At 35.7% G+C, this 13911-nt stretch overlaps 1 protein-coding gene across 1 annotated transcript in view; it reads right to left on the reverse strand.

Annotated features, from left to right (window-relative positions):
* The window catches only part of c5 (complement component 5), a 42681-nt gene that overhangs the window by 22503 nt on the left and 6267 nt on the right, over window positions 1-13911 (reverse strand). The window contains exons 8-21 of the mRNA XM_037531934.1: window positions 13250-13355; window positions 13017-13149; window positions 12717-12832; window positions 12282-12482; window positions 11413-11616; window positions 11111-11317; window positions 10234-10392; window positions 9955-10081; window positions 9682-9753; window positions 5327-5407; window positions 4808-4993; window positions 3833-3913; window positions 1527-1721; window positions 1310-1397 (exon numbers count right to left, since the gene is read on the reverse strand). Coding sequence (XP_037387831.1) covers window positions 1310-1397; window positions 1527-1721; window positions 3833-3913; window positions 4808-4993; window positions 5327-5407; window positions 9682-9753; window positions 9955-10081; window positions 10234-10392; window positions 11111-11317; window positions 11413-11616; window positions 12282-12482; window positions 12717-12832; window positions 13017-13149; window positions 13250-13355 — 1956 coding nt within the window. The remainder of the gene's footprint in view (window positions 1-1309; window positions 1398-1526; window positions 1722-3832; window positions 3914-4807; window positions 4994-5326; window positions 5408-9681; window positions 9754-9954; window positions 10082-10233; window positions 10393-11110; window positions 11318-11412; window positions 11617-12281; window positions 12483-12716; window positions 12833-13016; window positions 13150-13249; window positions 13356-13911) is intronic.

The following is a 13911-nucleotide window of genomic DNA, read 5'->3' on the forward strand; positions in this document are numbered from 1 at the left end:
TAGGTTAATGAGTCCTTCATGAAGTTAATTCAGGTTTTCTTGGCTGGAGTACACCAAAGAGTCAGCAACCAAAGCTGTATTCTTCTAAGATATTAATAACTTTACATATATAATTGTATGCAAGCATATTGGAGTCCCTGGTCAAATTACATGTTTTGTTGATTTTCTAAGTGAATATGAGTTAACACATCCTCTATAGAGACCACACTTCTGCACATGTTAAAGCAGAATTGCTGTACATTTTCTGAATTTAACATATTGAGGAAAAATAAAATCTAAAATCTGGCCTGTGCAAACGTTAGGCACAATTTACTTTTTGCATTTTATTATTTGTTTTTTTTTTCCCCAAAATGTTAAACTCTGCAAATACATAGAAATTGTGCATTAAAAGTTTGCAGAAAGTCAGATTTAAGCTTGATCCCTATGGAAGATTTGTTTTTTTTCTACCTAGAAAATCCACAAAACCTAATATGATCAGAAGTGTTCAAACTATTGCATATAATGGCGTTTATTCACTATTAATAACATTTACTTTTCAATTATGAGCACCTGCCTTATCTAAATTACCTAAAGGATTTATTAACATTCCGCAGTTATGTACTAACACTTCAAAAAAGTGTCTTCCTTGGTATGACGTCCTGAAATAACTTCAAATAATGATTTAATAGTTTTGTTTTACAAACTATTATTGAAGCCACATATAAAAAAAAATGAATGTGATTTAAATATATCAAAACAATAATGTTTAAAATGCATGTGGTATATTTTTATAGTCAAGAGGCTTTTATTGTCTTTCCATCTATGTACAAGTACACAGTGGAGTGAAATTATGTTCCTCCAGGAACAACATGGTGCAACAAGGAACAAAATAACTTAAAAACTTTTAACTAGAAACAATACAATAAACTAAAAAGACACTAGACATAGTAAAGAGACAGGACAGTGCAGTTCCCACACAGCACTCATTTCTGAGCATGAGGTAGCGAGAATAAGGTGCAGAGATTATTTAACATGCTGTGATCTGTGAGTATATGCGGTCAGATTATAACATACGTGAGCACAGCAGTTCCTGAGGTTGTATATACACAGTACGCAACTTTCATGTTTTCTTTATCATTACACCTAAGCTTGTATTGTCATTATTTTATACCTGTAGTAACATTTTTCCACAAGTCTTTAATAGCATGTTCAGCTGTAATAAAAACAACTCATTTTTGAGTTTTGATAGGCAGTATATAAGACTATAAATAATTTGAGAAGTAGTAAGGGGTTAAAGAAGATGTTATAAAGGTTATAGAAATATTTTTACCTGTCAATTTCATATTCCTCCCACAACCAGCTCTCTGGAAAGTAGCTGCGAACCTCCACTATCTTCTCATTTAGCAGGAACTCCACTTCTGCACTCAAGAGACATCAGTTACAGTTTGCCTTTTGACTAAATCTTTTAGTTTTTTTTTCTTGGCAGGAGATTGAGTTGTTGAAAAAGTATACTTTTGTCATGACTGCAATCAAATATTAAAACATACCTGAACGACTAAGGACGATCTTCTCAGCAGCTTTTGTCCAAACATCTCTGGCAAAGTTACAGCAGTCATAGAACACCTTCTTACACCTTTTGTCCTGGGTTGATAATCGCTTGGTGCGATCCGCACAGGACTCTAGAATTGGGATTCTTTCAGTTCCAGCCAGGCACCATAACTTATACATCCCGTATTGGTTGGCTGCAGGACACAGAAACTGTTAATGTACACATCACAGCATTTCCAAATGTATCACAATCTCAGATAACACTAAATTATGTATTAATAAAGCTAATGAACTCATTCTTCCTGAGAACTGCTATTCCAAAAATAATTCTAAAATATTGTCTCAAAACCTGAAATAGATTGTACTGATTACAAAACTTTTATGTTTTGTTTACACCAAAGGAAGTATTATACAGTATACTGTCAGTATTAACCAAACAGAGACAAGACATCTAAAAAGGAAACTCACTGTTTATTCAATTTTTGTGGATTTTAAACAGTTCTTCAAAAAAAGAAAAGTACCCAGCAAATGACAAACACTGTAATGAATGAAGTTCATTTTTGTTATCTATCCATATCTGTAAAAGTAAAAATCAGTAATGTAATGTGACAGAAATTATGGTACTCCACTATTAATGTATTGATACACACGTGGACAAAATTGTTGGTACCCCTCGATTAATGAAAGAAAAACCCACAATAGTAACAAAAATAACTTTAATTTGACAAAAGTAATAATAAATAAAAATTCTATGAAAATGAACAAATGAAAGTCAGACATTGCTTTTCAAACATACTTCAACAGAATTATTTTAAAAAATAAACTCATGAAACAGGCCTGGACAGAAATGATGGTACCCCTGAAAAATGTGACCAAACGGACATGTTAAATCAAGGTGTGTTCACTAATTAGCATCACAGGTGTCTACAATCTTGTAATCAGTCAGTGGGCCTATATATAGGGCTACAGGTAGTCACTGTACTGTTTGGTGACAAGGTGTGTACCACACTCAATATGGACCAGAGGAAGCAAAGGAAAGAGTTGTCTCAGGACATTAGAAAGAAAATTATAGACAAGCATGTTAAAGGTAAAGGTTATAAGACCATCTCCAAGCAGCTTGATGTTCCTGTGACTACAGTTGCATATATTATTCAGAAATTTAAGATCCATGGGACTGTAGCCAACCTCCCTGGACGTGGACGCAGGAGGAAAATTGATGACAAATCAAAAAGACGGATAATACGAATGGTAACAAAAGAGCCAAGAACAACTTCTAAAGAGATTAAAGGTGAACTTCAAGCTCAAGGAACATCAGTGTCAGATCGTACCATCCGTCGATGTTTGAGCCAAAGTGGACTTAATAGGAGATGACCAAGGAGGACACCATTGTTGAAAACAAAACATAAAAAGGCCAGACTGGAATTTGCCAAACTACATGTTGACAAGCCACAAAGCTTCTGGGAGAATGTCCTATGGACAGATGAGACAAAAATGGAACTTTTTGGCAAGGCACATCAGCTCTATGTTCATAGACGGGAAAATGAAGCATATCAAGAAAAGAACACTGTCCCTACTGTGAAACATGGAGGAGGCTCTGTTATGTTCTGGGGCTGCTTTGCTGCATCTGGCACAGGGTGTCTTGAATCTGTGCAGGGTACAATGAAATCTCAAGACTATCAAGGAATTCTAGAGAAAAATGTGCTGCCTAGTGTCAGAAAGCTTGGTCTCAGTCGCAGGTCATGGGTCTTGCAACAGGACAATGACCCAAAACACACATCTAAAAACACCCAAGAATGGCTAAGAGGAAAACACTGGACTATTCTGAAGTGGCCTTCTATGAGCCCTGACCTAAATCCTATTGAGCATCTTTGGAAGGAGCTGAAACATGCCGTCTGGAAAAGGCACCCTTCAAACCTGAGACAACTGGAGCAGTTTGCTCATGAGGAGTGGGCCAAAATACCTGCTGAGAGGTGCAGAAGTCTCACTGACAGATACAGGAATCGTTTGATTGCAGTGATTGCCTCAAAAGGTTGTGCAACAAAATATTAAATTAAGGGTACCATCATTTCTGTCCAGCCCTATTTCATGAGTTTATTTTTTTAAATAATTCTGTTGAAGCATGGTTGAAAAGCAATATCTGACTTTCATTTGTTCATTTTCACAGAATTTTTATTTATTATCACTTATGTCAAATTAAAGTTATTCTTGTTACTATTGTGGGTTTTTCTTTCATTAATCGAGGGGTACCAACAATTTTGTCCACGTGTGTACATGATTCAACAGTAACATATCAGTAACTACTCACCTTTTACCTCAAACTCGTCATTCACAGGTGTAGTAGAGCGCTTCTTCCTGACTGCAGTTTCATGAGGTTTTTCTGTATGTCCTGCTTAATGCAATAAAACAGTTTTGCTAAGTTGAATGAGCTACTGACGTAATGTACCTACCCACATCCATCCACAACATGGATGTGGGTAGATGACACCGTCATCAACTGACAGCTACCACCAATTTCCAGATATATCTTAGCTGAGACACACAGTCGTATCCAAATGTTTGGACACGTCTGATTTTGTTGATCTTCTAAGTAAAAATAAGTTAACACCTCACATACAGAGAACAGATTTAAATCAATTTTCTGCATATTTTTATATTTATTCACTTATATTTGTTTTCTGAGTTTAACCCACTTCAATGTCCAGGCACCACCAAGTTTTATTACACACTTCTATAACCTCAGCCAGTTTGCACTAAAGTCCCTGTAGTTACTGTATAATAAGACTTTCTATAATAAGGTTAAACTATTGAAAAAAATGTAAAACATAAAAGGTGCCATACCCTTTGCACAAAATACATTTTTAGTCAATTTAGTGAATAAATTCAGTGAAATAATTCAGTCAAGGAACAGTAACTGTGCAATTGAAAATGTGCAGATGTGTGTTCTATGTAGAGGATATGTTAATGTATTTTCATTTAGACTATATTGGAATCTATATTTCAACAGAGAAATTATATTTCTGTGAAAAACGGCTGCTTACTCCGTTAAAAGTGTGATTTTTGGGACCAAAAATATATTTGAGCGTAAAGTCAAAAAGTATTATCATGTAAACATCCTCAAGTACATTAAAGCAACTAGCTGATACAATTAAGAGTGAAAATGAAGATGAATTAGCACAGCTGTGGGCAGCTTTATTCTCCACTACACTAAAAATTAAAACATGCTAAAAGTCAGCAGGGACATTATGATGCTCTTATTGTATGACTGTACTCAAGAACATACTTGAAAGGATGATCTCTTCAGTTTTTGCCTGAAGCTCTTTGGCGAAGCCACAGCAGTCATAGAACACCTTCTTACACTTTCTGTCCTGGATTGTTAATCGCTTGGTGCGATCCAAACAGGACTCCAGATGTGAGCTACTTTCAGTTCCAGCCAGGCAGCATGACTTATAAATCCCGTATTGCTTGGCTGCAGGACACAGAAACTGTTAATTCTGTTGTGAAACAGCAACAAAATCTCACTGAAATAAGTAGTGCTAAGCATTAGTGAGAAAATTCAATATTAGAACATTTTTCTGTGATGGTATCACTGTATCAAATATGTATCTTTTAATAAAGTTAATGAACCCATTCTTACAGAGAAATGCTACTCTACACTTAAATATTAGTTTGCATTGATCACAAACCTCATTGGTTTTGTTAAAACCAAAGTGAAACTTAAACAGTACTAATAATGTTAATCAGATAGAAACCAGATTTCCATAAAGAAACCAGTAGCTATAACACTTCAGTAACCTCTTACCTTTCTCCTCAAACTGATCATTCAGAGGTGTAGTAGAGCGCTTACTTCGGAGTGCAGTTTCATCAGTATCATCTTCAACTTCTGCTTAATGCAATAACAGAAAGTTACATGTGAGCTACAGACAAAATATGACTTTCCAACCTATATCCAACAATGACTTTATCACCACTTGACTGCTGCCACCAATATCCAGCTGTGTCTTAGCTGAGATACACAGTTGTATGCAAAAGTTACATCAACGTACTTGTTTTGTTGATTTTTCTAAGGGAATGTTACACATCCTCTGCAAGAAAAACACTTACATATGCATTTTTAAAAGGATTTTATATTCCTCTCATAAAAATAAAACATATGAAATGTGTCAAATCTTTTGCACAGGCCACAATATTTTAAAATCAGTATATTAACAGAAATTGTGCATTAAATTGTCCAGAAGTGTGTTCACTGTAGAGGATGTGTTAATATAACTTCACTTAGAAAATCAACAGAACATGTCATTGGACCAGGAGTGCCAAAAACATACGATTGTAAGTAATGTCCAACAGAGAAACTATATTTGTTTGAAAATGGCTACTTACTCAGTTAAAAGTGTAAATATAGAACCAAAGTACATTTGAGGGGAAAGTCAAAAAGTGTTTACATTTAAACATCCTCAAGTACATAAAAGCAAAACAAACTATTTAACAGATAAACTTAACAACAAAGATGCATTAGCACAGCTTTATTTTAGGGTAATGCAAACTTGTTTGGATGTTGCAGTAAAAATTATTTACAATGTGCTATAACTCAACCAATCAGCAACAGGGTCCTTATAATGCCCTTACAGTGCTCTTTGTAAAGCCTAGTCAAGCCAGTAGCTGGTAATTAACTGGCTGCTCCATACTACTTTATTAAGCAAGAACTAGCATCATAATCTTTTGCATAACATTTTAGTTGTCCATTATTATGCACTCATGAAGCCTTATCAAGCTAATAACTTAAGTTTAACCAGCCGATAACTGCCAATAAACTGTCTGGTAATTGCCATGTTATTAAGCAGTAAATTATGCATCTTTTTCAGAGCACTTTCATTTTTTCAAAGCACTTTGCTAAAACAATCTGAGAGTCAGTCTAACAGGTTAGGTATTGTCTAGAAACCATATTAATAAATGCAGGTTATATAGGCCCCATGTTTTATATATATATATATATATATATATATATATATATTAACATCTTTTAACATGGCTTAGTGATAATGGCACAGCAACTCTGTTTGAAACTGCTCCTGAAAAGTACAGATTTATGCATACAGTAAGACAGGGCAGACGAGGAGAATGAGTGGCCTGCATTTATAATAATGACTTTATCTGCAAAAGTACATCTATTGGTGAATTCATGTCTTTTGAGTATGTTGCAATCAACCTTTTTAATGATATGCCTGTGTTAATAATTGTAATATACAGACCTCCAAGGCAAAATAGTAAATTTATGTCAGAAATTGTGGAATTATTATCAGTAGCATCCATAAACTACAATAAGGTTCTTCTGTCTGGAGACTTTAAATTACATATAGATAGTCCTTCAGATAGTAATTAGAATTCCTTAGACTTTTAGAGACATTTGATTTGAAGCAGCACGTGGGCAGCTCTACCCATAAGCTAGGCCACATCCTGGATCTGGTCATTACTAAAGGTTTAAACACAAAGGTGTTTTAAATCTCAGATGTATTCATCATCAGATCACGTCTGTACTTTCTTTCAAATCAATTTACAAGTAATGAGGAAAGTACTTGAAAGTTACTTTAACAAACATTACATTGACTCAGAAACAGTGGAGAAGTTAAAAACTGTTTATAATAGTTCAACGAATACAGATACTCCTGTAATGATCTAGCCTCCAATCTAAGTGCTAGATTACGGGAAAGCCTTGAACTTCTCGCTCCAATAAAAAGGAAGAAAATCTCGCACAGTCCTAAATATCCATGGATGAATGCGGAAATACGCCAACTTAAGAGAGATTGTTGTAAATCAGTGCGCTTATGGAGGAAAACTAAACTGCAGGTACATTATGCTATTCTCAAAGAGCAGATCTCAATCTATAATAATGCTATGAAAATATGCAGACAGTCATATCTCTCCAGTGTAATCAATAGACACAAAGATAATACCAAAATCCTTTTTTCCACCCTAGACCAACGAATTAACCCTAACTTGTCTTCTAGTGTTTTTAATAATGATTTATCTTCTAAAGTCTGTGAAGAGTTCGCAATTCATTTCAAAAGTAAAATAGACCTGATACCAAAGGATGTAGCTCAGCAGACTCAAACAAGCTCCTATAATGTTCCTGATGAGCCGCCTACATCAGTAATGACTTCTTTTTCTGTTATCAACTAGCACACAGGAGCACACAAATATTTTACTATTTTAACTATTTTAAACAAACTAAGTTCATCCACATGTGCTGTTGACCCTGTTCCTCTTTTGTTCCTTAAGTTGGTTTTTGATTGTGTGCAAAATGATGTTTTAACTATTGTAAATTATTCTCTGTCAACAGGTGTTTTTCCAGATGCTTTTAAAACTGCCCTGGTGAAGCCTCTACTAAAAAAAGAGTAGCATGGATCCTTCCATATTAAATAATTTTAGACCATTTTCAAAACTTTTTAAAAAAGTCTTAGAAAAAGTTATTTTCTAACAAATACATATCTAATATCAAACATTCATTCCAACCATAGTACAGAGACAGCATTGACTCGCATGATGAATGACCTCAGGCTCAGCGCTGATGCAGAAAATCCTTCTGATTTGGTTTTATTAGATCTTAGTGCAGCCTTTGATACCGTTGACCACAAGATTTTACTACAGCATCTTGAATGTCTCTCGGGCGCAGCTTTAGAATGGTTTAATCAGATTTAAGTAACAGGCAGTTCATGGTTTCACTTGGCAATCATTCATCAAAAAAGACTTGCTGTTTCTTTTGGAGTCCCCCAGGGTTCAATCTTAGGGCCTTTGCTTTTCTCTTTGTACATGCTACCTATTTTCATAGCTATGCTGATGACACTAGGTATACATTAGGAATACACCTTCTGAAGATCCAGACTCTGTAGACAGACTAACCAGCTGTGTGTCAGATATTTCTCAGTGGATATCACAAAATTTTCTACAATTAAATCATGAAAAAACTGAATTACTGATCATTGGTACAGAAACTCAAAGAAAAATTATTTTTGAGAAACTGCATTCTTTAGCTTCATATACCAAACCTGAAGTACAAAACCTGGCTGTGATCTTAGACTCTGAGCTCTGTTTTAACTCGCATGTTAACATGGTCACTAAAGTAGATTTTTATTGTTTAAGAAATATCACTAAAGTTCAGCCTTTTCTATCTCAGAGCAACGCAGAGAAACTTGTTCATGCATTTGTTACAAGCAAACTTGACTACTGTAATGCTCTTTTTACTGGACTTCCTAAGAAAACTATACATCCCTTACAACTCGTACAAAATGCAAATCCTAACAAAAACAAAAAGAGAGATCACATCACTCCCGTTTTGAAAGAACTGCACTGGCTGCCTGTATCATTCAGGATAGATTGTAAGGTTCTGCTACTAGTCTTTAGAGCTCAAAACAACCTAGCACCTGTTTACATCACAGAGTGTCTTTCTGTTTGTGTTCCTAAAAATGCATCTCTTTAAATTAGAATTGAATTAAAACTGAATGTCTCATGGTGTTTATCTTGTTTTTTAATCTTCTTCATTTTCTTCTGATACTAGTTAAACACTAATGATCTCTTCTATAACTGTCTTATCACCTGACTGTAAAGCACTTTGAGCTGCCACCGGCATGAAAATGATTATTATATGGTGATTAGAAATTACTTTACAGTTGAGGCTCAGCTTGTCTTTATTTGGTGCGAATTGATGATAAAAGGTGAGGTAATAAAAGATGAGGTTAAAGAACATCAGCATATTATAGACTCAATGCTTAGGTAAAGGATGCACAAAACATCTTTCCACCATGCTGTGGATTTAATGTTTGTGCCTTTGGTTGGTGGAACAACTGCCAACCCCTCTCTCCCCCATTCCCATCTCTCCCCTCCATCCCTGTTCATCCATTCACATTATGAGTATCTGTCCTGCTTTGAGTTTAAGGGGAGAGTGGTTTCACTATCGGTGATTTGGTGACTCCCACCCCAGCAAAATTTTCTAGATCTTCCACTAAGTACAACCCCATTGTTCTTCTGCGTGATGCATGCAATTACACATTTTCACCAGAGAGGTCATCTGTCACTCAAGTATTTACACCACTGATGGTCATTTTATCATTTACCGTCCATCCATTTAATTTCAGCCATTCTATAACATCATTCTAAACTCACCTAATTCTTCCAGCAGCTCCTTGGGGTGAATAGTGGAGCGCTTTGGTCTGACCACAGCTGTGCAGGCCTCATCTGGAAGATAAGGCCAAATCTGTTCAACATCAATCTTAGAAAGTATTACATTTCTCTTTGCTCAAATGGAGGACAAGACAAGGTTATGACAGAATGTGACATATGTGACATTTATTTCTTGGGGACAATGCAACTGGCCTCCATCAGACATGATGACCCAATAAACTGTTGACTGTTGACATGCCATAAGACATTATTTACCCGCAGTGGAGGACTTGACGTTTGCATTGGTGAGGAAAGTCAGACCAGTGCGGTAGAAGACATCTATGTTGTTTCGGCCTCCTCCTCCTCCACAGCCCAGGTCACTATGTTCGATGAGTCGCAACACCTGTAAGATTGAGATAAGCACAATGAATACAAAATTTATCATCACAATTTAAGATCACAGACATTATTAGCATTATATTGTTATGATCATTGTTAGGATAACAAAAGCTGACTTGGAGACTGAAAAAGAATAGAAGGATAGAACCTATTGACCTTGGTCATTGGGTTTTTATGGTTGGCTCGCAGGTCATACAGGGCCATGTCTACAGCTGACAGTGCCACAAGGGACCTTTGACTATCACTCTTAGTCATTACTGACAGCTGGAACGTGTCTTTAGGTTTGTAGTACATATTTGTGGATACCAGACTCACCTAAGAGGAAAGGAAAAATGGTCAAGAAGTGGCAATACAATAAACTAAATGCTGTCAAGTGGAAGATGGTTCAGACATTTATTATAAATATAATATCCCTTACGAATTTAACATTAGATCCAAGTACATCAAGAAACAATAGATAACTAGTAAGCTGAGACATACAGTCTTAAAAATAAAAGTCTAAGGTTTGCCACTAATAAAAACTTTAAAGCTGGTTTAGAACCTTTACATTATGCAGATTCTTTAAAGGGCCCATATAACGGAAAAACAAATTCCCTTTGTTTTTTTAAGTAAAGATGATTGAAGTAATGTGTAAAGATTGCTAAACCTTAAAATGTACCATTTACTTCCCAATTGATATTAAGGTTCTAAGCAGTGTTTCAGCTCTGGGTGCTTTTTTAAATGGGATACAGAAAAGCACCTGTTTGGCTTATATCAGTTTTAAAAGCACTATCAAAAACATCCATAGTGGTCATGTACAAAAAATTATTAGACCCTTATGAGACATATCTCATAGAAAGGTTCTTCAAAGAACCATCAAGTGAAAGGTTCTTTAGTGAATCAAAAGTAGTTCTTCTATAGCATTGCTCCAAAGAACCTTTTAGGCGACTTCATTTTTAAGAGAGAATCAACATTCACAATGAGTGAGAATGAAATATATAGTGCAAATGCTAATAAAAGTATGATATATAAGCCAGTGAGTGTTTTATATTACATCTAAACCGTTGACACATTTCGCCTTGATGTCGAGCCAGACGGAGTCCGCCACCAGTTCAGATCTCTGCTCTCCAGACAGGATGTAATAGACCAGCAGGCGGGCAGATGGCACCATGTTAGCAGTAACCTTGAAATTGATGTTCTGGGACTTCTCACTTACACGCTGCACTGTCTCAAACTTTACCACTTTCCCCTTTGAGATGATCTATGGCAAGAATGAATAAGCACTTGAATGTATAAACAAAATGAACAAGCTAGTACACAGCTATTATGAAGAGTGTTCACCCTAGTGTTCATTACCTGATAACTGAAGGTCTTCAGCGGGAGATAATCACGATAAGAAAAATGAATCTTGATATTTGCGTAGTCACCCACTTCAAATGATGACAAGTCGGAGGGTAAATCAATATACAGATAGCGTTGATTTTCAGAGTGGTAAACAACAGTTTTAAGTTGAAAGTGAGCCTGGCTGTCAGGAGGGTACCGCTGATCATCAGTCTCAAACTGAAACACAAAATAATTCAGCACTCCCAATGGGCACGACAACAGCACTTCAATCTATTTCTTTATTAAAGCAACAGATTTTTAAAAATGGTTCTTCATAAAAGGGTTCTTACAAATCTATAGAATTCCAGATGCAAGTCTTATAACAAGAATATTCGTGTTAAGAGTCCTTGATCATTTTTCCCTTGCCCATTGGTACATAGCCAAAAGTCAGAAGATGTTTAGAGGTGTGCAAAACTCCTTATATTTTGATGGAACACTATAAAAAACATTAATCTTGTCTTATGACCAAGTACATGAACTAACAAGGTAAATAGGTCCTTTTTGATTTGATTTTCAGGTCTGATCTTAGTGAACAAATGTAGCTGTAAGTGGTAATCAAAGGGGTACAAGCACCATATCATGACTATGTCCTACATTTTGTGCTTAGACCTTTTATTAAAAAGATCTGTCATGAAATGCCAGAAGACCAGTGGTCACCAATCCTTCTCTTGACTTCCTGCAGAATTTAGTTCCAGCCTTTTCTGGAGCAGCTGTAGCTGAATTTGTCTGAAACTACGGTTCATAGAAGGGTACATCTGCAGGACTGCCATTAGGTTTTGTTATTAATTTTCCTTGAGAGTGCTTTATAAAACAGTGAAAAAGTGTGTGCCATTTTTACTTACAGTGAATTCAGCTTTTGCTGCATTACTTGGAATGTTGCAAATGAAGTATGTGACACCATCTTGCTGAGATGTATGCTTGATTTCGTCCAGGTGTCCAAGGAATCTGAGTGGCTCCTGTTCTTGATTAGTGTTAGTTAAAGTTCCCCTTGCCTTCACTGGTACTCCTCTCATTGGTTCACCTAGTGGGTCCTTCACCAAAACCTACTCAAAAAAGATGTCACATTTTCATTAGTGTACAGACTTTGTAAAATCAGCATAAAACACAGTTAAAATTAATTCAATTTATTTCAGAATGTAAGTTAAGAAATCCCCTTGGTTCATGTCTCATGTAAAGAACAAATTTATTGAAAGAGTTGTCATATGTAAAAAGACAAATATTGAACTGATACTTAAATACACATTGCTTCTTAAAAGTGGTCTACAGACATGACTTACTCTGATGGTGTATGGTAAGGATGGCTTGATGAAAGCAGGAGTCGCAATTAGACTCAAGGTAAATGGAGCATCAACAATCTTTATATTGGACAGTACTGCTTCCTGGGAAATACCACCTGACAACAATGAAGGGAGAGATTGCACTTGCAGGACTCTAACTAATACATAACAATCAGCAAAGATATCTTTTTGTGATGGAGTGAGTAGAATGGTAAGATGTCTTTCAACAATCACTATGGCAATTCATTATACCAAATATCAGTACTTTTTACACTCAAATGAACAGGTTTTGAGACTGACCACTTGTCTCTTGCAGTAAAACAAGCACATGGAGGAAATGGCCATTCATTCCCCTCAGATCCTGGGGCCCAGAACTCATCTTGGTAAGAGCTCTCTTAATATTCAATACTACATCCAGTTCTCCATTGTACATCTGAGAGAGGAGATAACCTAGTTAACCTAGAGGATTTAGAAGGAATTTTCATGTTCATTTATCAACAAAAGCACTTCATTTAAGGTAATACTGACTTTACCGTGTAACGTCTTATGGTTGAGGGTATCATGACCACAGCATTGTTACGGATGTATCCAAACTTAAGGAAAACCTCTGCTGAATCAACTACTGCTCCACTGATATATCTGCAGAGAAAAACACCAAAATATCACACATATAAACATAGATTAACACAAATTGCTGCTAATCTGAGCAACACCTATAAAAGCGTACAACCAACTGATTCAGTGTTTTAATTATTTGTATATCTTTAATCTTTTCATATGGATTATGTACAATGTCATGGCTTTCATAGGTGATGAAGATGCTTAAAGGGCCCATATCATGGAAATCTGTTTTTTAATAAAATATATATTATATTTTATTACTATTACACTATTAACTATTATCCTATTACACTTTCAAGACATGCTGTTCACTCCCCATTTCGCTAAGTACACATAAGGGAATAAGCTATGAAATTAGCCCAATTTTGTTTCATTGTTTGTGATTTCATGAAAACCCACATGTTTATAAATATATTTAGCTTATAGCAATTTTGTTCTGCCCATCACATTGAAATTATAAGGAATGTTTCATTCTAGATGACTTTTTAAACAAGGCATTGTCCATGGCATCCAATTAGTACAGAGCTCATTAACATATGTCATACAAGTTCAGTAACAAAAACAGCTTATTTCA

Source organism: Pygocentrus nattereri, chromosome 20 (genome assembly GCF_015220715.1).
Source record: "Pygocentrus nattereri isolate fPygNat1 chromosome 20, fPygNat1.pri, whole genome shotgun sequence".
NCBI lineage: Eukaryota > Metazoa > Chordata > Actinopteri > Characiformes > Serrasalmidae > Pygocentrus > Pygocentrus nattereri.